Source organism: Electrona antarctica (genome assembly GCF_951216825.1).
Source record: "Electrona antarctica genome assembly, chromosome: 16".
NCBI lineage: Eukaryota > Metazoa > Chordata > Actinopteri > Myctophiformes > Myctophidae > Electrona > Electrona antarctica.
Window position 1 is genome coordinate 32,981,821 of NC_136797.1, and position 25,483 is coordinate 33,007,303.

Genomic DNA, 25,483 nt, shown 5'->3' on the forward strand with positions numbered 1-25,483 from the left:
CATATTTGACCAGGTGTACAGTATTTATACTGGCTGAGTACTTTGTCCACCACTGGTCTTATGTATGTTTTGTTACATTTTGTCTTTTGTGAGTATTGTCTGTTACAGTATGTCTTGCTTCAGAACAAAGATTGCATTTAGATGATGAACATGCTGATGTGTTCACTGTTTACTATGGCATGGAGGAGTCCTACTGTACTGGATATGTCACACGCTTAATTTATGCTATTGTACGATGGAATTAGCAGATCTGCAAGCTCACGACGCATTTCGGACACACGCGTTGCGAGCTTGTAGATCTGCTATTTCTGTCGCAAGATACCGTCGTTAAGACTTTAGTCTAAATTGGTCTTCAGATTCCAATATGGACAACAGATGTTGGAAGCTAATGATGTCACTCACAGCTCTGCGCGATGACAGCCTCACTGTGGTAACAAGCTTATCACCCTCCTTTGAATCATTGAATTACTGTAGTACAAACCGCACAGTCACACACACCATAACCCAATTTCATTTGTGAGGTTGATGGTTGTAGCAGGCACACACAGCCAGATAACATCTAGTATTGCATATTTATATAAAAGATCTTGAAGCTGAAAATATGAATGTAAAGGGACAAAGGCATCAGGAAGTATAGGAAGAACCAATTTACCAAAAGAAAAATAATTGTAGCTTTACCTGTAGAAAAGAGATCACTGAAGACATGATCATTTTGACAAGTTTTAATAATTTACTAAAAAAAACAAGTGTAAAAGTCACAGATTTCTAAGTTGAATCTGTTCGATATTTAAACTGATGGCAGATGTAACTTTTTTTTTTCTTTTTTCTTTTTTTGCAAACTCACCTTTCGCCTGTATGAGTATTATGTACTTGGCAATTTACCTCTGTGGTAATTTGAGTGAAACTTTGTATACTGTATATTTTAAAAAACCAACAGCAAAAATACTTTGTAGGAATCACTTGAAAGTAAACCGAACAGCATGAAATGTACAGCTTTAAGAAATTCCAAAAAACACAGCTGAAAAGTGTATATACAAACATGCTACCAATTGTACAAATAGCAGACTGCGTAGTGAAGGTCAAGAAACAGGCTTTTCTGATGGTTGGCTTGACATCATTTGGGAAGGCCAATGAAATAAAGCATGTTTCTTAATTATGCAACAACTTTGCAATATTCAAATATTATAGTAATCTATTGCCTATTTCAAGTTTATTTGGCAGGATGAGAAACATTGTATAAATATATGTCTCCTGCATCAATAGGTTTATTAACTTAAACTCATTAAATAAAAAGCTAAGATACCATTTTCAGTACTCATAGAAAATAATAAACAAAACAAAAATATGTAGAACTAAAATAATGTAAAACAATGTCTGGAAAAAAGGTTTTATATTGTGTTCACTTTTTAAGAGATGGTTTTATCCGTCACCATCTCCTATATCTGCCGCTTGAAAGAGGTAATATATATTTATTTACATGTGAATTTATATGACATGATATACTTTATATAAATATGGCATCTTCACAATTTCCTTAAAATGACAATTCAATGTATTTCTTATCCCATGAGAATTGCTAGTAAATTGGGAGAAAAAAACCTTTCCAATTTTCTTTCTTTTTCTTTTTAAATATTAAAAAATAAGTCTCAATTCTTTGCAAATGCAAGTCTTACATTATAAACATTTATGCATGAACTGGTCAAATATTCATTGCGTTTATATCTACAACAATACAATTGTCACTTTGGAAAGTGAGTAAAAAGTGCCATAATTAACTGCTCTCCCTTTGGATGAAATCATGACCTTTGCCTATATCCGGAGCAAAGGTTATAATCTCAGTACTAAACTGCAAGTCCTTAAAACCTCAGTTTTTTACAAACATAAACAAACATCATTGATGTAACAAAGCAATATGTTGCTGCAGTCAAGTCATTTTGCTGGTTGTGCAGTATATTGACTAAAGGGGTCTTAGACACACGTCTCTTTTCACAGGTGAAGGTGAGAATAATCCTCTACGAGACCCTTTAAAATGTCATCCAAGCAGGCTTAAATGCCCTTAATAAGTGCCTCCGTGTGGATGATGATCTTTTAAAGTAACGCTATATCAGACAAAAGTGATATGTCATTATAAACGGCATACTAAAATAGCTCCAACTGTACAATGTTGCAGAAAGGACGTGTTTAGAAGATACAAATTGCACTGGGTGTGGCCGTTCTTCTGGCTGATTAAGTTTTAAAACATCATCTTGTACATAGGCATATTACTCCCCCTGACGTTGGTTGGAAAGCCTAACCCATAGGCCCTGTCCCTTCTTTGGCCACTAATATTCCAAATCCACTCTCGACAACAAAGGGGTCTCTGCCGCTCTCTGGTGCCCAGAAAAAGGAAGTGTAGGCACACCGTAGATTGCAGTCAATTACACAAGGTTGCCATTAGCCCCCATGCACTGTATAGCTACAGCATATTCAGGATGGCATTGTACATCTGCGTAAGCACAGCCAAGTGGACGGGCAGGCAGGACCGACGGTCTTGTGTAGCAGGGGTACATGTCAGCCAGGAGAGGGCGTTGTACTGCTCCAACACATATCTGTGGGTTGGAATAGCGTGAAAACAAAAAAAATGATCAAGAAACACAGTACTAAATGTGAATCCAGCCTGCGACAGATGTGGCCAGTCGCTGGCCACTCTAGCTCATATGTTCTGGCACTGCACTAAACTAACATCATATTGGCAAAGTATATTTAAATCACTGTCAGACATTGTTGGAAAACCTTTTGACCCGGATCCACTGACAGTTCTAGGAGTCAAAAGGCCTGGGGTCAAACTGTCTGCTTTCCAATATAACATGGTAAAATATGTGACTCTACTGGCTCGCAGACTGATACTGTTGAATTGGAAGCAAGCACAGGTTCCGACTCACACTACACTTATGAAAGATGTTATGCACTATTTGCAATTGGAAAAGATAAAGTTTGAATTGAGAGGGAGTGAAGATAGATTTTACCAGATTTGGCAACACTTCATTGTTTTTTCTCATTTAAAAAGAAAAATGTCTGTAATTCAGTTGATTTACAACAACTTGGTGGGAAAGTTTTGAGCAAGAGTGTCTGTCCTGTTGTCTTTGTTTGTCTGTTCACATTTGTCACTGTTTAACTGTTTTTTCTTGTTTATCACATTTATATACCTTTATTATTATGTATTGTATTTGGAACATTTACACTACTGTACCTGTCACTTTTATTTATTTTATTTTATATCACTTAATTACTCATTATTTGTCAATGATATTCTGAAGTTATGTCATCTACAAAATGCCTAATAAAAACAGTATTAAGAAAAAAAGAAACATAGTAGGCCTACTAATAAAAGTAATTTTAATATCTCTTTCAACTCTGTTCTGTTAAAGTAGGGATGCCAGGTTCAAAGCGGTTAAAGAAGATGGGAACATTGTGAAGTTACACAATTAACAGTAACAGCATGTGTCCTGACCTGAGTACATCAGAGGTGGTTTTGGAGTCCAGAGGATGAGGATGTGGGGTTCTCTTGTTCTTTTCTGTCAGCATCTCCTCTGACTGGGTAATGGAGATATGGTGGTGAAGTGAGGCCTGGAGAGAGGAAACGGCAGCAGTAAATGTACTGTACAATCTAGACACTGGCTCAGAAGGTTCAAGAACCTGAAGGTTCCTGGTGCGATTGCTCGAGTCCTCCTGGCTTTGTGTCGAAGTGTCCTTGGGCAAATAAACTGAAACCCTGAATGCTCCTGAAGAACAGCTTTGTATGGTTGCCTCCACTGTTGCCATTGGTGTGTGAAATGTGAATGGGTCAATTTTACAGTTTCAACTGTCAATGTTATTGGAGGAGGCATGTGAAAACCCATGGCAATATCTGGTCAGCTGTTTACAGTTACACCATTTGGAAGTGGTGGGTTCACAGCGATAATTGAAGATACAAATCATGTTTTGTTTTTTGTTTTTTTGTTTGTTTTGTCGGCTAGCTAGCTGGCTGAGTAACAGATGTTATTCTGATAGTTTATAGTTTGTCATTACAAAGGGGATGTTCACAAAGGTTGGAACTTTCAGGGCAGCTGTGTTACTGTTTACAGCCTGAGATGTCTATATACTGTGCCGACTCAAGTTGGCAACTTGACACCTGTGTAATAAATCAAGCAGCAGAGCAACTGCTCCACTTTCACATTTGGGGGATGCTACTTTTTGATCATTAAGGACACTGTGACTAAAACTGAAAGAACAGTGCTTTTTTGCTCACATTCACTGATGTTCAACCTGCTGGAGCCTGTGGTTATTTGAAAACTGCATTAAAAATGAGACTACTGATTTCATCATCTTACTATTTTATTCTATACTATGCAGTGTCACTGAGCAGTATGGGTGGGAGGGATTGAGGGTTTGCTTTCTCTTTGTCTTTTTTTCCCTTTCTTCTTTTTTGTTTTCCATAAAAGAAAAAAATGTATACCATATCATAATGTTTGTGTAGCAATTTATAACCGGTTCTCAAAAACGATCCCTCTCAAAATGCCCGGATGGCACTGTTATTTTTTACACTCCGTCAAAATGACACTGTTGCTCACCTAAATTAGCAGATCTACAGTACAAGCTCACAATGCATTGCAATTCGACATGTCATAAGCTTGTAGATCAGTTACATCAGGACAAAGCATAAACAGAGATGGATAAAACTGAGACACCACAACCTGTCCTGGAGTCATGTCCAGTATCTGTGTCATGTGGGTGCTCTGGCCCTTAGGACAGGGGTTCTCAACGTTTTTGGCCGGGGACCCCCGGAAATGCTTTGACAACGTCTCGGGACCCCCGCCCCGCCCCCTCCCGACCCCCAATATAAATTGACTGCTACAATAACCTTAAACCATTTTGGGCGGGAACCCCTTTTGGTGTTTTAAGCATTGTTATAATTTAGCTATTTAAAAATAGCAGATCTACAAGCTCATAGCGCGCCACCGAGTGGCGCGCTACGAGCTTGTAGGTCTGCTATTTTTGAAAAATCGTGACATTCTTTTTTTTTTTTATCTTTTTTTTTTTTTTTTTTTTTTTATCTTTTTTTTTGGGGACCCCCTAAAATAATTTGGCGACCCCCCGAGGGGTCGCGACCCACGGGTTGAGAACCCCTGCCTTAGGAGACCAGCGGCTGTCCTGAGTCATTCATCCAAATGGGGGAAGTGACCATACATGAGCACAGATTGTGGCCCATTGTTTCGCTCCATGCTCATTGCTCACAGAAGTAAAGACTGGACCGATTCTTGAATCTTCACAAGCCACCTGTGCTCCGAACATTCTGACGCTAAAATGGGTTTTCTCAGACTGACAACAAACAATGCCTATGCGAGTAATGCGACATTCACATGGGGTCCAGAAGTGTATAACATCTCGTACCACTGGCATCTGGCAAGGCTTGGAATCTTTAGTACAGTATGAATCAGGCTTCACTTTCCCTTACGCATGCAGTATTTTCCAGTGGTGTACTGTAAAGTAACTAAGTACATTTACTCAAGTACTGTACTTAACACATTAATTGCTTCTGACGGACTCCACCAATTAATGTTCTTTATCGATATGAAACGGTTACACTGAAAATCAACATTCAACACTGACCCGGTTGCTATAGGCAACGCCTTCGTCACCCCCAGCACCAGGATTTTTACGCACGGCCTCATTACATAGAGCTCCAGTCAAAGTGGAATCTTCTTTGCCTCGTATCTTTGAAACTACGAGCGCTGTCCGTGGTTTTGGTCATCCATCCGATGTTTGGTGTGATTTGTGATTTTTTTTATCGCATGGCTCCGGACATATTACTGTTTCTGGCAAAAGATAAACAGTGTGAGCTACTGCTGACACAAGCTGCTTCTTACAATGGTGGTCTGCGAGTGAGTAACCCAGATGTGATCATGTGAAATCCTGGCAATCTGCCCTGTTCTGCGTGGCAGAATCTAACTGGCCTCTGGCGCCACCCTGTGGCAGTCAATTTTGAGGATTTTCTTTTATTTCAAAATGTCAGTACTTGTACTTCTACTCCCCTACTGCACTAACCTCGGTACCCAGGCTCTAATTTTCATTCGCATTCGGCTCAAAAATGAATGCCTGAGGAAACGCAATGGAAACTTTGGCATAGGAAGCCCACTTCCTTGTATTTCGCTAACCAATAACAGTGCAGAGGCGCATCGCTCCAAATTTGTTGACGTCTGTGTTCTCCGCTGTTTTCTACCTGGGAGGGGGGCAGGTGCTCAGATCAGTGAACCAATAGGATCCACAATTACACAATTAATTGATAACTTTAGTTACTAGTTACTTTGTAGATTGTGATTATTATTACAAAACAAACATACATTAACCACTTCAGCCCTATATGCATTTCGGCCATTTGAAAATAGCCAATCTACAAGCTCACAATGCGAGTGAACTTGTACATCTGCTATTTTCAAAAGATTTTTATACATTTGAAAACTTGTGAAATGGGACATTCTGCACAATGAATACTTTAAGTACATTTTGATACCAATACTTTTGTAGAATTCCGCACTTAATCCATTGAGACCTGGAACGCATCCATGTCACGTTAGCGTTTAACCACATTAACCATTAACCCATTTTGGGGCGGGAACCCCTTTTGGTGTTTTAAACATTGTTATAATTTAGCTATTGAAAAATAGCAGATCTACAAGCTCATAGCGCGCCACCGAGTGGCGCGCTATGAACTTGTAGGTCTGCTATTTTTGAAAAATCGTTAAAATGTGCCTCAAATCTTTCCGAAAATTGTCATGATTTAGAAAACTTTTTTTTTTTAAATTTCGACGTCAGGCCTGAATGGGTTAAGTACATTTTGATACCAATACTTTTGTAGAATTCCGCACTTAACTTGTAACGGAGTATTTCTACATTGCAGTATTGATTTTATGACATTTGAGTACTTTCTCCCACCACTGGTATTTTCCATACCTTGAGGAAAAGTGGACACTGGCTCTGTGCCTGTGGGCAGGAGGCCCAGAACCAGTGAGGTAGTCCCTCTGCCTGTGCTGTGGAGACATAGTAGCCCAACGCCAGCGGCTGCTGCTTGAGTTCCTCTGGTGGATTGTCCCGGGACAACAAGCGCTCACCCTGGCTCTGGAGACACAGGGGGAACGAAAGGGTAGGATTTTTTATTAGCACCTTATTTCATAATCCGATTCCGTAGTCATTTTCAATAGCAGGCGGTAATAGTCCAGTTAGGAGAATGTGTTCCATAAAATTTGATTACTAGAGATTATTAATATTATTATATGCTTTTTTTTTTAGCTAATCCTCTTATGTAGAGCAATTTATAATGTCTGAACAGGCAGGGATTCTGTACTTTGAATAGCCTGAGGCTCAGAGCCCTGAACAATGTCAAACGGCCAGGTCAAACACCTTCCATCTGTAAACACCCCTTTTTGCTGACAACAGAGCACACGGCCTTTATTGTTATATATTCAGATTATCCTGTTTGCTAAAGTATTCTCCCATAATATTCTGTAGTCTGTACACTCTCTATTGCTACTAAAGGTTGTATCTTTACTTGTCAGCTTTTTAAGCATTTGGTGTTCTGACCATGAGGAAACGAATGCCTACTTATATAACTCCCACACCTGGATTGATTGGATGTCAGTGCCTCTCCCTGACTGAGCCTTTTGACACCTGTAATATAATATTATAATATACCAATATTATCTCTTGTTGTTATCACAGACACAATCTGAAGTGAAGTGCATGTCACACGAACATTCCGCTGCTGCTTGTACTGTGACAAATAAACTCTTTGAATCTCAGTGAGCCTAGTAGTGGCTCCCAACTTACTGTACAGCCAAGTCACATGACCTACTTTTGACACACAATGAGGCTTGGGGAATGCTACGCATTGTGCTATTTTGAGTGATAAGCTTGTGGGCATGTCAAATTTTCTCTTTGCTCTAAATTTTCATTTGCTACACAGCGTGAAACTGTAGGCTGATTTCTCTCCAATGCAGTGGTTCCTAAACTTTTCAGGTTGAAACCCAAAAGAGAGATTAGAAGATTATAGCGGGACCGGGACCCAAACTAGTGAAAATAAAGTTTATTTATTTATTTGATGTAAAAATAAAACTTAAATTATATATTTAAAAAGTAAGAAAAGAAATTGGGATTTTTACTCTGGGTGTGACACATAAAAATGTGTCTGTGACCCACAAATGGGTCCCGAGTAGTAGTACCCACTGTTTGGGAAAACAGTGGGTGCCCAGGGACTCACCCTGGTGTTCTGGAAGTTGGATCCCATCCCCATGCCAGAGGGCGAGCCGGGGGAGGGGACCGGGGAAGTGTTGGGCGAGGGATGGAGGTTCCCTGTGATCAACATCATGTCATGTCCAATGTCGTTCTCCAGTTCATCAGGGAAAGGCAGATCAAACATGTCGTCTGAAGGACAAAAGTGGTTAGAGTTATTCAAGAAGTTCTGGATGTCGTGTTCAGAAAGGTGGCACTGACAGCCCATGGGTTCAGAGTTCAGTCCATCAGTTCAAAGACCATCAGTTCAAATTGCATATAAAGAACAAGGGTTACCTACAGCTACAGTAAACAAATACATGTTTCAATGTATCTTGCTCAATCCTTCGACTATCTTCTTTATTATTATTTCTAATAGATCTAGAGAAAACCGAGGTCAGAGAGAAGGGAGACATGTGAGTCTCAGAGTTTGCCAGACTCAAACTCTGATTCTCCATTCTATTTATAGTAATAAAATATATGTGCCTCCATTCCTCTCACTCCTATTTCAAACAGTAAAGTAAACAAGTAAAATTCCGTCTGACCAAAATACATTTCTACTCCCGCCTTCACCTTCACGCTGTGCAAATAACTGGGGTCAATGCCCACATGAAGCACCAAGGGGAAAAAACAGAAACATATTGGAACCTAAAAACTGTCATGGATCCCACCATCACACTAACCCTGCTGGTTTAGTTTAATCAAAAGACCCAATGTGTCTTCTAAATGTTGTTTGATATTCTACTGAGAAAGTATAGCATTACCACACTGGAACTCGCCATTTATAGTCCATGGAAGTACTTCTCCTCACAATTTTGCAGCCATAGTGAAACAGCTATCAGTATCCTTTTCATCCTTACTCAACGACACTGAAAATGAGTTTGATTACTCAGTGTAATTTCGACAATCAATAAAACTTGAATGAATGAATCCTGTAGTGTAGTGTATTCACCTACAGTACAGATCTGTAGTTGTTTTATACACTAATCACTCGATGTCACTGAGTCCGCTCATCTCTTCACAGTGAGAATTCCAGAGCTTTGGTTAAATCTATCAAAAGTAAAGCAACCAACAATCTGTCATAAACATCAAAAACGACCCATGCAACAAAACTGTTGGTAGAGAAAGCAGAAGACTTCTACACGTCCAACTCTGGGAAGAATCGATCCGAAGATGTGTGCACTTGAAAGCTAGGGTCTCTTCAGTTTCTCTCAGACAAGACTCCCGCACTTTACCCATTACACAGACAGTACTCAAAAATGTTCCAGTGACTGGTTTCTTTTCCATTTGTCCCATACCTGATACTAAGACTTTTGCAGATCGAGTTCTCTCGACAAGACGTTTTCATGGAAGATGGAAAGTTGTCTACCAACCATCACATAAATAAACTGAATTAAATCTGACCACTTATCTTCTATCTAAACAACTACAGTATGATCAGACAGCAGTGCCCCCCCCCCCCCATACATTTATAATAGCCAATTATTTTTACGCCTTATTTCTCTCATTTCAGTGCCAATTAACCGTCATGACAATCCGCTGTGTTGCCACTGATATTGTTCCCTATTGGCTCACCTGCCAGTGAAGGCATAGCTACTCTGTCCTACTCCTCCCATTCATCACCCCCAGCAACACCCCCCTCGTTGAGGGCATTCCAGGAGGTCCCCAGCAAAGGAACAGTTTAATATTTGATATTTCAGCAATTCGAAAAATAGCCCATCTACACCTCGCTGACATGAACATGTGTGAGAACCAATGGGCTACCGAATGATTATGATTCTTACCAGCGTTGTCCTCTGTGGGGTAGGAACTGGCAGCCAGTTGAGTGGTGGCAGAGGTTGGGAAGACCAGGATGTGAGTACACGATGCGTCCTGTGGTGTGTTCAGCTGGGACGTCTGCAGGTTGAGAGCTGTGCTGCGACCAAACACTGAGCCCATGGTCACTGCATCTGGAGTCATCAAGGAATTATATCAAAATAAATTCAATAAAACTTAGGTAATTTAACCACCACTATCAACCTAGTGCCTCTATTTTGGGCATGTCATTGTAGGTGAAACGTTTCAGAAATAAAAAAAAAAACAAAAAAAACATAACATATCAGATCTCAACATATCTGATCTGATATCTGATATCAAGCTTATTATGCAATGCATTGTAAGCATGTAGCAATTTTTGCTGCACAACAAAGTATGAAGAAATAGGGCTTATACGTGCTCTATAGCTCCAGTACCTTTGCGTTTATACATGACGTATGCTATGAATATGAAATTATGAATATCTATTATGAACATCAGCAGTGTACTGACCAGGCATGACCACAAAGGAGCCCTGCGGCTCCATGGCCACCAGGCAGGCACTGAGGATGGACGGAGTGTCCGCAGACGAGATCCCACACATGCGACACGTGTCCCTCAGCTGACGACTGATGGACAGGAGCGAATGCTCCCCGAGGAGGGAGCTCCAGTCTGGTAGAGAGAGAGTGAGAGAGAGAGAGAGAGAGAGAGAGAGAGAGAGAGAGAGAGAGAGAGAGAGAGAGAGAGAGAGAGAGGGGGGGAGAGAGAGGGGGAGAGAGAGAGAGAGAGGGGGGAGAGAGAGAGGGGGGGAGAGAGAGAGAGAGAGAGAGGGGGGGAGAGAGAGAGAGGGGGGGGGGGGAGAGAGAGAGGGGGAGAGAGAGAGGGAGAGGGAGAGGGAGAGAGAGAGGGGGAGAGAGAGGGGGGGGGGGAGTTAGAGGCAGAGAGAAAGATAGACAAGGTCAGATCAAAGCAGTGAAACTGTACTCTTACAGATCCTAGATCTAGCGGTGCTGAAAGCCTGAAACTATGGTTGAAACACTGAAAAATAGAAAGAAAAGTAAGTAGTGAGCAACACTATAGGCTGTGCAATAACAGATGTTTGTCTTTCTCTTAATTCTTCCGGAGAAGGGTAACAGGCGCCTGATTTAAACTTAGTTGCTCACCGGTGTGTCACAGCAACAACAGATTTGCTTGACCACAAATGGCAATAATCTAATTTAGAAATCATGTTGTTTAGACATGTTGCTAGATTTGGTGTTTACCTGGTATCCTAGTTACTTTGTAGCACTACATTGTTTTCTTTGCCCTCTGTTTACTTTAGCATTTACCTTGTGGTTTGTTGACTAGGCTTCATTGCCATTTACTCTGATCTTACAACTTGTAAGTCACCTCTGGATGAGAGAGTCTGATAAATGTCTGAATTGTAGTAAATGTAACTTTACAACAGAAGACACAAGGTTATTCAGACAGTTTTATAAATTATTGGCCCATTAAGGAAATTAAGCACAATGCTGGTTTTCAACTGACAGTCCCTCACCTTTCAATTCACCATGTCCCAACCTTCCCAGTCGACCAATTACAATCCTCCAGGGCAGTGATGTCATTTGGATGATCCCCACACACCATTCCCATAACTTCTGTAGGCCCATCTTCCTGGCGGACACCTTGGGCCGCCGTGCTCTGATGTGCAAATAAACATTGAAATAAGATACATGATAATGCAAATGCAATGCAAATTAATGGAAGGATCCTTGTCCCAATCAAATACACCCATGTTGTGAACTTGTGACAGATGTCAAGTATTTTTGAGGGGTGCTAGCCCCTCCTATGTCCAGCTATGAGGGTTTGTGTAAACACAAACATTGAATGCCATTGACAATGAATGGCCAGTTTTGAGTGTTTGTGTAAACACAAACATTGTGTAAACACAAACATTGAAGACAAAAGTGAGGATGCAAATTGTGATTGGCTGGAATGAGATGATGTATGATGACGTATGATGATAAGAGCGACCCTCACTTCACACGGGTGTGATTTTTTAAATTCATATTATTTTTGGATTAAAAAAAGAAACGTCTATTTTCCTATACCAAACTGTTCAAGAGGAGAGCAGTGTACACAATTAACAACAACATGTTACAGATCATTATTATGATTCAGCATGGATGAGTAGCCTACCTGTTGGGTACATCAATGTTGATAACACTGGTCTCCAAGAGCTCCCCCTGCTGGTCAGTGCAGGATACCAGGATCCATCGCTGGTCCAGAGACAGACAGTAGCCTACAAACAACACGTTGTACTTGGGTGGAATCTCTGGCCACACCTCTCCTGCTTCTGGCTGCTTTAAGTTGGGACGGGTGGGACCCAGGATGAACGGCGGACAATACAGCTGCAGGGGACTGGGATGCTGAAAGGAAAGCAGAGACGGGTGCATGTGTTTGGTCCGACGTACTAACAGTCCTACAGTCATGAGTCCGACACCCTACCCAAAACCCAACCCTAAGGCCATTTTTGAAACTAGCTCCTCACCACTCGCCCTACACACTTCCACTCGGTTTGAACATAGATATATAAATAATAGAGACGCAATGCAATGCAAGTGGATGGGAGGGGAATTCCGGTGCCGTCTCTATTATTTATATATCTATGCTCAAACCAAGTGGAAGTGTGTAGGGCGAGTGGCAAGGAGCTAGTTTCAAAAAGGGGGCAAGCCTAACCTCACAGGAAGCCACAGGTTAGTTTTGACCTGCCACAGGGTAGGGTAGTTGTAACCTGACACACATGTCGGGAGCCACGGGTTCGTTTTAACCCACCACGGGTTAGTTTTAACCTGCCGCGCATGTCGGGAGCCACGGGTGAGTTTTAACCCGGCCTCGGGTTAGTTCTGTAACCGGCAACGCATGTCGGGAGCGACAGTGTTGTCGGACTAATGCCTGTCAGACTGTTAGTAGCAGAGAGATAATGAGTATGCATGTGTATCTTTGTCTTTAAAGCTGCATGCAATATCCATATGTTTCATTGTCTATCCGTGATTCAAACTTGGGTCTTGCATAGGAGACTACATTTCTACTACACTGTCAACAAGAAGTCCCCACTTGTCCTAGCCTCGCGGCTGTCATAGCCAGCCTTCAATCTGCCTTTGCAATGCATATTGCCCCAGGCAGATTAAGTCTGGTGTTGGTTGCGAGACTACGCTTGTCCAGGAGTGATATTGCGCCTATGAGTTTGAGATAGTACTACTTGTCAACCAGTAAGTGTCCTACCTGAAACCAGGGTCTGCATTTCTCAATGAAAGACTAAATAAATTAAAGTGAGTTCCGGATTGTAGCTTTAAATGAGCATAGGCACAAACTCTCTAAACTAAGATACTTTATTCCTGGTTCAGTACATTCAGCCAAACATTAATTTACTGGCTCTTTACCTCTGGACCCTTAAGCACCTCCTTGACAGAGGACACAGGCCCAAAGCCTGTCAGAGACTTGATGTTTGTCTGTGTGGACAGAAGGCGTCTGCACTGGGAATAGCAAGAGAAGGCCAGGGATCGCAGGTGCTGCATGTACAGATGACTCTCTCCACTGGCCGGCTGGAGCAGGTAGTGACACGGTACCACCTGGGGAAGGTAAAGAGGAAAGAATGGATCTAGACCAGGGGTTCTCAACCCGTGGGTCGCGACCCCTCGGGGGGTCGCCAAATTATTTTAGGGGGTCCCCAAATTATTTTAAAAAAAAAGAAAAAAAAAAGATTGTTTTTTTTTTTTTTTTAATCACGATTTTTCAAAAATAGCAGACCTACAAGCTCGTAGCGCGCCACTCGGTGGCGCGCTATGAGCTTGTAGATCTGCTATTTTTAAATAGCTAAATTATAATGATGTTTAAAACACCAAAAGGGGTTCCCGCCCAAAATGGTTTAAGGTTATTGTAGCAGTCAATTTATATTGGGGGTCGGGAGGGGGCGGGGCGGGGGTCCCGAGACATTGCCAAAGCATTTCCGGGGGTCCCCGGCCAAAAAACGTTGAGAACCCCTGATCTAGACTATAGAGAATGTTTATCATTTTCAGACAGTAGGTGTAGTAGGTGCTGAAAGATGATAGCACTACAATCAAGTCATTAAAGTTATAGTACTAGTATGAATCCCAACCATGTCATATTTTCATTTTGAACATACTCAGTCAAATACAATGTGTGACATATGGTGCAATTTGGGGGTTAAGAGGGGGGGTTTTAATGCAAAACTCAAATCTTTGCTTCTGGGGGACGCTGGAACAAAATACTGAAATACATATCATTGTGGGGGTCCTAGACATGGAAAAAGTTCAACAACTGATACGTTTTTCCGAAGACATTGATAGAACCGACCTCAGGTTAAAATAATTAATTGAACATAATATTGGCTTTCACAATTTGTAAATGATGTATTGCCAGGAAATATTCAACGCTTAGTCAGAGCAGTTTAAAATGTGATACGTAAATGATTTACGTATCACAGAGCAGTTGCTTTAAATGCGGTGCATACATAGAACTCTTCTCACCTGCAGGACCAGGGCTGGTCTCATGCTCTCAGGCAGCGTCTGCAGCATTTCTGTATAGCACCGCAGCAGCCCCAGGAGCCAAATGCTTCCTGTCTCCACCTCCTCCCCGTCATCCTCCTCGCCTCCACCATCTGCTCCGTCAGAGCAGAGGAACGGGTCTACTATATAAATAACGATGGCTGGTATATGAGTATGGCTGTCCACTGAGTCAGCCAGCGTGGGGATGCCAATGCCAATTCTGGCTTGCTCTGCCATGCTGCATAGGAGGTAACAACATAACATAACAAATCAATCATTAACATGACACAAGGGATAACGCTGTACAGTAAGTACTAAATAGTAACAACAATAATAATAATAATAATAATAATAATATATTCCACATTCCTATGTGTTTGGGATATTTTGTCACTGTGCATTTGCAAATACATGATATTTGTCCTCTGCATTTACCCATCCTAACTATTAGAATTTAACTATAAGTTTACATGACCTATTTTGACATACTGTATTTATGGCTGGTTGAAGAGTGAAAGGCCCACTCAGTATCAGGGCATTTCCTTTCAACAGCACGTATGATTTTCCCTCCAACGAATAATGCAAACCACGCCCCCATTATTGTGATTTTCAGGTCACACAACAAGGTAGTCATGCTGACAGCGAGGCCTCGAGACTCGTGAGGTGCACCCCAGCAAGCCGTCAGACAAGCAGCGAGGGCCCTCGCAGAGTTAGGCTAGCTAACATAAGAGGGCTAGCCACTGTAGCTAGCTAGTGTACAGCATACTGTAAACAGACTGGCTACAACCACACGGACATGCCTTCTAGGCTTCTACCCAGGCAAAGAACAGTGTAGCCAATATAAACAATCGGTGTGTGCTTTGCACATTTTGTCAGAGGGAATAGCATACATGTGTGTCAACACGTTTAGCAATCGACAATGTTCCTCGAGTTGATGCGACTTACAGTTCAAGGTCTTCTGCTGATGTGCTGGTTGGTGCAGTGGAACTAGGAGGCCCTTTAGACTCATTGGTCCCTCCTTGGGCGGTATCTCCTGGCTGCCCCGAGGCAGCTCCAGTTGGGGTTGGAGTGTTTCCTGAGGTGTGGGCCCCCGGAGCCACCTCTCCATCAGGGACCCCGAGGCTAGGGGCTGGGGGCTGGCCAGAAGACGCAGGCTGGGTTGACGACGTGGAGGCTGGCGGAGGGCTGGCGGAGGGCTTGGGGGGCAACAATAGACTGTTGTCCAGAGGCAGGGCTGACAACTGGGGAGCTGCGATCATAAAAAAAAGGATTTTTTTTTCAATTTATAGGACAGAATAAACACAAGATAATAGAATAGTATAAAATAACCCTTGCACTGTAGCGTGCAGATCATTAAAATGTACCAAATGAACATTTTAAACTAATTTCCATAACCCAGATTCCAGATCGAACGTCTCACCTAGCTGCTGCCTGCAGGTGTAAGCATAGAGTTTGAGTTTGTTGAGGTTGTCTGTGTGCTGCTGTCCAGCCCAGGGCCCAGTGAACCACTGGTCCACATGCTGCTCCTCTAGCGAGTCTGCTTCCACCACCTCCCCCACGTGGACCAGCCCGTCTCTGGACACCTTAGCCAGAGGACGGTGCTTCCCCAGATGACACGTCTACAAGTGGCGAAAAAAAAGAAGAAAAAAAACACAAGCCAGAGTTCATGTATTTCTTCTGTAACAACCGGGACATTTGAGTCATCAGAGGAAAATGTATTTGCAATTTTGGTGGCATAATGTAAACACTAATGGTCAAAATGTGTCAACGTTTTTTTTATCTAAATTTGGTTCAATTTGTACCCACTCAGAATTGAATAAACACTGAGGGTTTTACTATGTAGATTGGAGTCCCAGAGATTGAAAAATAGGCGTGAAGTGGTGGTCCGTGGCTTAATGCATATCCAAGTAATGTAGGTGTCCTTGAAATGAAAAAGTTTGAGAATCATAAAATAAATGAAGCATAATACCTCATAGACGGCACTTAGTTCCTGGAAGAATGCCTTGGCCCCAGCCAGCAGAGAGGGGCAGTTGGGACAGAGCACCAGGTAGGCCACATCCCTCTGGCCACCATAAGGCTCCAGCAGCAGCTTCTCCCAGAAGGGCAACGCGAAGGGGGACAGAGCCATGAAGTCTCGCTCACGGTCATAACCCAGCAACAGTGGAGGGATAGGAAGGGGCTCTGGAGACTCCTCCGAACCTTGAAGAAAGAGAGGTGAGAAATAGGACATGGTTAGTGGGCCGCAGTCTAATAAGATGGGCCACTTTAATATCAAGCAACCACCAGTGTCATTTTATAGTGGATCAAATATATTTTCTTGCATGCATACATAGTGCTGCTTTAATATCAAGCTCCAGTGTCCAGTATCGCTGCTATATTTATATGTATGAATAGTTCAAGTGCAGATGGCCAGGCAGACTCCAAGTATTCGATTTGATATAATTTATTATCTTATTTTATTTATCCTTACCTTACTACTGGTCTCGTCTAGCCAGACGATCACAGATGTCTGCCTACTCATAAGTCAGAGGAAATCTAAATTCATTGACGGCGAAGAAAACCAGTGCTAACAAACCTACCATTTTTATGATGCCATCCCAATATAAATGATCGCAATAAGGTCTTTGCATTGGTTCTGTGATATTTTCAACATTTCAGAGGGTTTTCCACCCAACTTTAGCCCATTCGTAAAAATTGGACAAAAAAAACAGACAAAATATCAGTAGGCAGAGATCTCTGATCCTCTGGCTACGCAAGACTACCTACTTATCTTGTGTCTCTCTCTATCTAGCCTGGGGTCCACCTATGCTTTCTATGGCATAGGCAGTGTGTGTACATGTGTGCGTGTGTGCGTCAATATAACAAAGGTGCAGACGATCAGAAATCAGCAGAGAGTGATCGACATTTGCGCTACTCTATGCCGAATTGAAGTGGACTCGGACCCAGACTTTTTTTTTCTCCCTGGAAATAAAAACGTCTGGGTTTCCGAGGCTACTCTCTATCTAGTTACAGTATATCATAAAGCGTCCAAGACCAAGGCCGTGAAGTGAACCGGTGAGGGATATGACTCACCATACGAGCCTCTCCCTGCCATCTTGTGGAACTGCTGCCATGTGAGTGGTCCTTGCACGTGTTGGATGTTGTCCCATGTCCTTCCTGTTCTCTTCTTTTGAATGGCGTCCTGCAGGAACGGCTGCAGCGAAAGCAGCATGCGCACCACGTCCTGCGACGACAGCATGCTCATGTCCATCACTGCAGAGGGGAACACGCACACACACACACACACACACACACACACACACACACACACACACACACACACACACACACACACACACACACACACACACACACACACACACACATGCACAGTTGCAAGCCCACACACAAAGGACAAAGCACACATCAATACACAATTTTTACGTCACAGGCCATAACTAACAAAAAGACATAACATTATTTTTAAAACCCCAATCAATAAAAAAGAAATACTGGAATATCAAGAATTTTAAGTTAAATTTGATCATAAGAAAACATGCTCTTTCATAGTAAAGATTTGTATTGAAGTTTGATTACAAATGCCAGATCTATACTCTACTCTAACACTATCACAATCTCAATGGAATGTTGAATTCAATGTCATATAGATAAATATATCCCACCTTAAAACTTTGTTTCCAAAGCATGCTTTGATTTTCTTATCTGGCATGTGAATTTAGTATTTCTATACCCAAGTCTAGTATCTGAAGACGTTGTCATGTGCCAATAATAGCAGATCTACAAGCTCACAACACATCGCAGTGCGCCACATTCTGAGCTTTTAGATCTGCTATTATTCGACGCACGACACCATCGCACAGCAGCGGAGTAAAACATTTGGCACGAGTCACACGCTCCTTACCATTAGTGTGAGGCCAGGAGTGAAGCGCAGTGCTCCTCACAACGGCTGGATCCACCTTCCCTCCAGCAGGGTTATCCACATACTGAAGCCCCTGCTCCAGAGCATTATAACACTCCACGCAGGCATCGCTCCCATCGGCCCACTGCTTGTCAGCCATCCAGCTCTGAAGCAGCGCACCCTTGTGGCCGCGGCAGGAACAGGGCGGGGGGAGGTGAAGCGATGCTAAGGACGAGATCGGCTGGGAGCACTGTTCCTGAAGGAGGACCATGACCGACGGAGGGATGGGGGGTCCGTCCTGCGGCCGCTTGGCCTTCGGATCGCCCATGGGGGGGTCACGCTGGCACAGAGCCAGCCTTCTCTCGGCCGCCCTGCCCACCTCGGAGCCCCGTCCGAAGATATCCAGCTCGTCCTCCAGGAAGAGCCCCGTGCCGTGGGCCAGCCGCCGGTTGACGATAGCGCTGAAGCCGCACATGCATCGGTACTGATCCTCACAGGTGGAATCCGGGATGTAAACGCCGACGTCTGCTCCTTTGACGTTCATGTTGCAGGCACAGATGCAGCAGCTGTCAAAGTTGCGGTCCTTAAAGACGTTGAGAACGGAGTCGGAGAGGAGGAGGGCTGCATACAGGCTGTGGGCCTCCGGGAGCGGGGGTCCCGGCCGGGCTAGGGGGTCCACTGAGCTAAGAGGCAGGCTGGTGGAAGGGGTTGAGGCCGGAGAGCTTAGTTCAGTGCCGTCCTGCTTCACCGAGCCCTGCCCAGAGCCCGCTGTGTTCATACCCCTTGGAGTGCGAGGGGTGCGCGGGGTTGGCACGGAGAAACGAGGGGTGGCGGGAGACGGGAGGATGCCACCCGTGGTGCCCACTGACGCAGTGTTGGCACTCATCTGGGCATATTCCTGGTCCAGGGTGTTGACACTGGGGACATTACTGAAGGATAGACGCATATACACCCACAAAAAAGGACACACAAGAAATGATAGTCAGACAACAAGAAGGTAAGTCATTAAAATCTTCATTAAAAGCTTCATACAAAGCAAGTAGTTTTCTAATAATATTTCATGAAACACGCTACGTTTCTGGGTCGGTCACAAAGGAGCAGCAAATACAACAAGTGACCAGGTGACTCACGTGTAACCATCCCTGATGAAGGGCGCTTGCTGGAGGTGCATGACTGAGGAGTAGTGCTCCATTTTGGGTAGGAGGGACCAAGAAGGACGGTAGTAACACTGCTCTGGGATCTTGAGTGGGGGCAGACACTGGCTAGGCAGATTGCACAGTGGGGCAAACATGGAGGAACCCATTTGTGGCTGGAGAAAGGGCACAACATAGAGAATTGAGAATTAAGTAAGTAAGTAACTAACTAACTAACTAACTAACTAACTAACTAACTAACTAACTAACTCTGAGGAAGTAACTGACATTATTAGTGTACAAGAGTTCTACAAGAAATGTTACATCCACCTCACCTTTGTGTCTTCAGGTTTTGGGCTGGCCAGAGATTCCTCCATCTCCATCCTGTGTTCAGTGAAGTGCATGTAAGCCAAGGGCCCCAGCTGGTGTTCAGACACACCTGTGGGCGCAGGAGGCTCCTGGCTGGGGGTGTCCCGATACGTCATAATGGGTGAGAAGGCTGGGTGCTGCTCCAGCGACGGAGGGGTTGGGAACATGCGCTGGAGGTCTGCTACTGCTGAAAGGAGAGAGAGGTGGAGAGACACAGGAAGAAAGACAGATTAGGAGACATAACTTGTAGTGGTTGTTCCAAGCTCCACAGATAATGCACTGGATGTAGATTACCATCATGATGATCACTTATGATCAAATATTTTAGCCCTATACTGTATATTTTAACGTGTGCCAAATAGCGAAAGTAGCCGGTCTACAAGCTCACAACGTGTTACAATGTGACAAGTTGTCAGCTTGTAGATCTGCCGTTTTTGCAATTTTGAAGGAAATTCCAAAAATGTTGTCTATAATGACCTGCTCAATGTGGTTACACTGTGCTCATTGTGCTTATTAGTTAACGTGAACTCACTTGAAGGATAAGGTACTGCCACTCTCCCCTCTTTCCCAAGCGGACGGTCTTCTGTTGACACTGGAATCTTGGTAGAGTGCTGGTTGGGGTAGTTGGTCTGAGAATCCAATTCAATCATCATTATTTAAGGACAGAATGCATTCCTGGATGTTTAGAAAATTATACTTGGGAATAGCATTATCAAATGAGATAAGAGCTTTCCATAAAATATTCTATATAATTAAGCTCTTAACCCATTTAGGCTCGACATCGAAATAAAAGAAAATTACAGTTTTCTGAAATACCCATATTTCTGTATCAGTGGTGCTCAATATTTCATGTCAAGGACCCGAGAAATTATATGAAATTGGCCGCCAACCGCCATCTGAAAATATGTTATTCTACGAACCCCTCAGAAGCAAAGATTTGAGTTAAAAACGTTCTCTCTGAAAGAATTTATATTCAAAGATGAGTGCCGCATTTTCATGATTTTTCATAAATTGCAGACCTATAAGCTCATAGCGCGGCACTCGGTGCCGCGCTATGAGCTTGTAGAGCTTGTAGATCTGCTCAATAGCTAAAGTATAACATAATGCTTAAAACACCAAAAGGGGTTCCCGCCCAAAATGGGTTATTGTGTGCATACAGTACAGTATATTTCTGATATGAACAATAAGGCACACGGCTAGCACTTTCGATATCAAATTACACTGATCATCCCCTGTATCGCTTCTTTAACCTCATGCCATCTGGACAAAGATACAGAACCTTGCCATGGAAAAAGGTCCGTTTTAGTAGGAGCTTTGTCCCCTCAGCCATCGCGGCATTAAACAAACTGCCCCGCCGATAGGATGGTTATGTACATGTTTTGTTTTTGTTTTTGTAATGTCTTGGTGTTATGTGCTCTGTGTTGTTTTTGATGTGGGTGTTGAACAGATTGTGAAGACAAATATCCTTCGGGACAATAAAGATTATTATTATGTACCGTATGATTATCTACATATGAGACCAGAGTTGGGATCACATGCAACTATGTTGTTGTCTCACCCCTAATTCCTCTTCATCCTCATCAAAAATGTTATCCAGGTCAGAGATGTTGACCACCAGGTCTCTCTCTCTGGTCAGAGAAGGGTTGGCTTTGGTTGCTCCTTCATCTTGAGCTGTTTCATCATCTACAACACAGGTAGAAACAATGTTTTTAGAACACTGATACTCATTAGCCCTAGAACACTAAACTTTTGTCAAACCATACTAAACCAAACCCCTGTATATTTTACCCATATGTAATATATTCCATAAAAAATATTTCTCATCGAAATATAATATTGAAGTACAGCAATCTATGGCAACTTGAGGAACTCTTCTTTAATATTTCATCATGACATTTCACAAAAAAACAGGGGCCCTATCATAGAGGGGCAAAATGGGTGAAAAATGTGGGTATTATTTTTAATATATATTCATAAAAGAAATTGAGCAGGGAACTTCTCCGTTGGTCCACCCATTCTGGAACATGTGAGAATAGTCCAGTGAGAAAAAAAGCCCATTGTGAGTGTATTGGATTTTTCTATATCACTCTATCACTAAACGCAGGTGAAATTCACCCGAACAGTAGAAAAAAACAGGGATGTGGGCAGGGAAACAAACCTACCTTCTATGATGTCACTGAGCATCATGAAGGTACTAAAAAACCCACCCAGGCACCCACCTCAGACATCAGAAATATTATGAAAATTACTAAAATATAACTGTCCGGGTGAAAATCACCCGGGTTTGGTGTTCTAGGGTTAAGTAGGAAAACCAATCTAGAACTAAGAGATGAGATGAAAGACGACTCATCCCTGCAGAGTTTGGTATTTGCAGTGTGTGATTTGTCGGAGGGATGGAGGGGCAGTTCCAGCAGGCCATTCTGCTGATTTGATTATTAACTAGAAAGGAGAGCTCTGCGCTGCGCTTATCTCTGCTAAGCAGGGCAGCCTACCCAGAGGCCTGTGTAAGTCGCAGGTTGCAGCCATCAGGACCCTAGAAGGCTGCAGAGGAAATAGTGTTTCTACAACATGTTGCCCCCCCCCACCACACACACACACACACACACACGCACACACACACACACACACACACACGGTACCCTGGGTAATGGACATGATGACATTTCTTGACATTTCATGCCTAACCTATTTTGGGTGCCGAGCTGAAAATGGACATGGCATCTTTCCCATCAGTCAGTGCACCATTGCTGGTTATGTCTTCTCCCTGCTGGATAGTACGTTAGAAGAAAAGAACATATTTAGTTACATTTCACAATGTTTACAAAACAACACCTGTAAAGAAAGGCCAAGGTCAAGGTTACATCTCAATATCTTGATGGAAGCATGAGCTACATGGCACTTTACAATTTAGGCATTTAGTAGGCGCTCTTATCCAGTGATTTACAAGTGTGCCACTACTCAACGAACAATAAGGTACTAAATACTACGTAATGAGTGTAAAGAAAACGAATGTATTTAGTGCTTCTAAAAAGCATCACACCAAGCATCTGTCTAAACAGCATGTTATCTAAATAAGATTCTTAGCATTTGTGTCCAAGCTAAAAAAAAGTAATAATAATACTCTAAACACATGAACAAGTAATCAAAATCGATCTGAAGAGTATAACTGTCCATTTGTACTCCATCTATCAAAGCAGGCAACAAGAGTTTGAGGTGGAGTGGAGAGGTGAGTTTTCAGACTGTGGTGGAAAATAGGGTGTTCAGTTCTAACTGCAAGGGGGAGGTCATGTCACGGCTTGGGAGCCTGGCAGGAGAAGATTCTAGGACGTGTGGAGCACTGGCCAGGGTGTCAAGAAATCATGACCCAATAAAGACATTGAAATGTAAGAGATCATAGCAAACACTTCATTGAATGTATTACCTTGTTCTTCTTGCTAGGGTCTCGCCCCAGGACCTTGAGCCTCTTGGATGTGGAGAATGTGTATTCGATATCTCCCTCCTTGAAATCATAGGGGTCATCCCCGGGCTCTCGCAACCCCTCCACCCCTGGCTGCTGGAGAAGGTCCAGGGTATGGATGTGGTCCCTAATCCTCTCCTCTGAGAGTTTAAATCGCTTTTGCGTCTGCATGTATAGTCTGTAGGAGAGGAAAATGCACATGTACAGTAATTAGTGTGATGCAGAAGCAGGTTGTCTAAGCTAAGGCAGTGGTTCTCAAACATTTTCATATCAAGGACAAATATAATATAATATTTAGAACTCTATTCTAAGCACATAAAAACAAGTGCTCTAGTTGATGAATGATTTAATAGTCAGTAAGATATACCCCATCCATTGCATATTATTGTGCATTGTTCATTTGTATCATATTCTGTCTTTGTTCTGGCTGCTTGATGCTATGTGAATAATTGTTAGAATTTCATTGTGAAGCGCTTTGTAACATTGGTTTAGAAAAGTGCTAGTGTACATGTACTGTATACTGTATAAACAATGCATTACTTATGTTGCCCTTGTTATCTTTATCTACGTGTAATATAAATAGACTAAATATATCCTCTAAACACTATTTTTTACTCCTTTACTAACTGGATCTATGAATTATCTAATATCCTCGTGCAATACCATCCCAATTATCATACTCATAATTATAGTTCCTAGTGTGTTTCTCAGTAAAGTAGAATTTCATGCTTTAAATCTCAGGAAACTGTAGAATAATATTTTTAATTGTTAGTAAGTTAATGTATAGATAATATTTACTCAAGGATAAGAACATAACATTCTTTTCTGCCACCTCTACACATCTACATTTAGTCCCCTGGGCTCTTCCTCCAAAGGACAAATCCAAAGGTTTTGAGAAACATGTCCCTGCCCGATGTCTCTACGTTTCCTCACCGTTTTAGTGCAGCTCCCTCAGTGCCTATCTCCATCTTTACTTCCCCTAATCTATCAATTGGAAGTTCTCCGGGCCTGAAGTCAGCCTTATCAGTTCTCGGGGTCCTGAAACCTCTCCACCACCTGGTCCCGCTATCCCTCGGACCCAGTGCAGCTGAATAAAGTGCAGTCTCACTGGGCATCAACCCCAATCCAGAAACTGCATCTGGACACTGAGGCATTTCCACATGGAGATCCAAGATGTCTGGGTCCTGCATCCGGGGATGTGGGCTGAGTGTGGGGGGAAGCGGGGAGACAGGGGAGTGGAGGAGGGACTCTGGAGCTTTCCTGTCTGCTGACAGGGGTTTGGGGTACTTGCAGTTGGGCATGGCGTGTAGAGACTCCAAGGGTGCTTCCAGAGCCCCAAGACCGCCAAGTTGAGGTCCTCCGGAGGATTCATGTTCCATGCATGGCTCCTGGGAGATGCAAAGGCGGTGGTGGAAAGGAGTCATGGCGGGCCTCTTAGACTGTTTATCGGACTTTTCCGACTTGTCACTGGTCTTGTGCTTTGGCAAGGAGGGAGGATATATGGAGACTCCAGAAGATTGACTGGCACCGGAGCCATTTGGAGTGTTGACAGAGGAAGAGGTGGTGGTGGTTGGGTTCTGCTTCTGCTGTTTTAACCTGCAATACAACCAAGCAAAAAACAACAATACATTATGTACCGCAGCAGAGTCTGATCGAGTCTCTTTCAAGGTCATGTGCAAGTTGTCTTACTCGTGATAAATTATTTAATGTCGCACACAAGCAAAACAGTCTGCGTGTTGCGAGTCAGCATTTTTTTCCCCCCGCCTCGTAACAAAACATTAACTGCTAAAATGCACCTCTTGCTTCAATATCCATAGTAACAAGTATCTCTGAATGTCTGTTTAATGTGTTAAAGACTAGAGTTAAAAACAACAGGGCTGTCCTTGAATTGTAACGCGTTCACATTATAAATTAACTCTTCTGGTACACTTTTATGAATGCTGTTTTTGTGTTTAGATTTGTATCACATATATGTGTCTAATTTTGAACCAGATTTTCTTTT

At 42.8% G+C, this 25,483-nt stretch overlaps 1 protein-coding gene across 5 annotated transcripts in view; it reads right to left on the minus strand.

Annotated features, from left to right (window-relative positions):
- Positions 1-707: 707 nt before the first annotated feature.
- LOC306939277 (mediator of RNA polymerase II transcription subunit 13-like) overlaps positions 708-25,483 on the minus strand; it is a 147,252-nt gene continuing 122,476 nt past the window's right edge. For 2 of the 5 annotated variants that reach the window (XM_079523846.1, XM_079523843.1), the window contains exons 10-31: positions 24,415-25,077; positions 23,446-23,659; positions 22,710-22,788; positions 21,583-21,707; positions 20,557-20,653; positions 19,991-20,211; positions 19,653-19,831; positions 18,526-19,451; positions 17,697-17,876; positions 16,594-16,823; positions 16,045-16,243; positions 15,570-15,873; positions 14,607-14,862; positions 13,500-13,688; positions 12,256-12,485; positions 11,615-11,757; positions 10,591-10,749; positions 10,068-10,232; positions 8,273-8,436; positions 6,970-7,134; positions 3,491-3,606; positions 708-2,588 (exon numbers count right to left, since the gene is read on the minus strand). In XM_079523846.1, coding sequence (XP_079379972.1) covers positions 2,456-2,588; positions 3,491-3,606; positions 6,970-7,134; positions 8,273-8,436; positions 10,068-10,232; positions 10,591-10,749; positions 11,615-11,757; positions 12,256-12,485; positions 13,500-13,688; positions 14,607-14,862; positions 15,570-15,873; positions 16,045-16,243; positions 16,594-16,823; positions 17,697-17,876; positions 18,526-19,451; positions 19,653-19,831; positions 19,991-20,211; positions 20,557-20,653; positions 21,583-21,707; positions 22,710-22,788; positions 23,446-23,659; positions 24,415-25,077 — 5,137 coding nt within the window. In that variant the 3' untranslated portion in view covers positions 708-2,455. Of the gene's footprint in view, positions 2,589-3,490; positions 3,607-6,969; positions 7,135-8,272; positions 8,437-10,067; positions 10,233-10,590; positions 10,750-11,614; positions 11,758-12,255; positions 12,486-13,499; positions 13,689-14,606; positions 14,863-15,569; positions 15,874-16,044; positions 16,244-16,593; positions 16,824-17,696; positions 17,877-18,525; positions 19,452-19,652; positions 19,832-19,990; positions 20,212-20,556; positions 20,654-21,582; positions 21,708-22,709; positions 22,792-23,445; positions 23,660-24,414; positions 25,078-25,483 lie in introns of all 5 variants that reach the window. The other 3 variants (XM_079523845.1, XM_079523842.1, XM_079523844.1) reach the window with 2 other exon arrangements.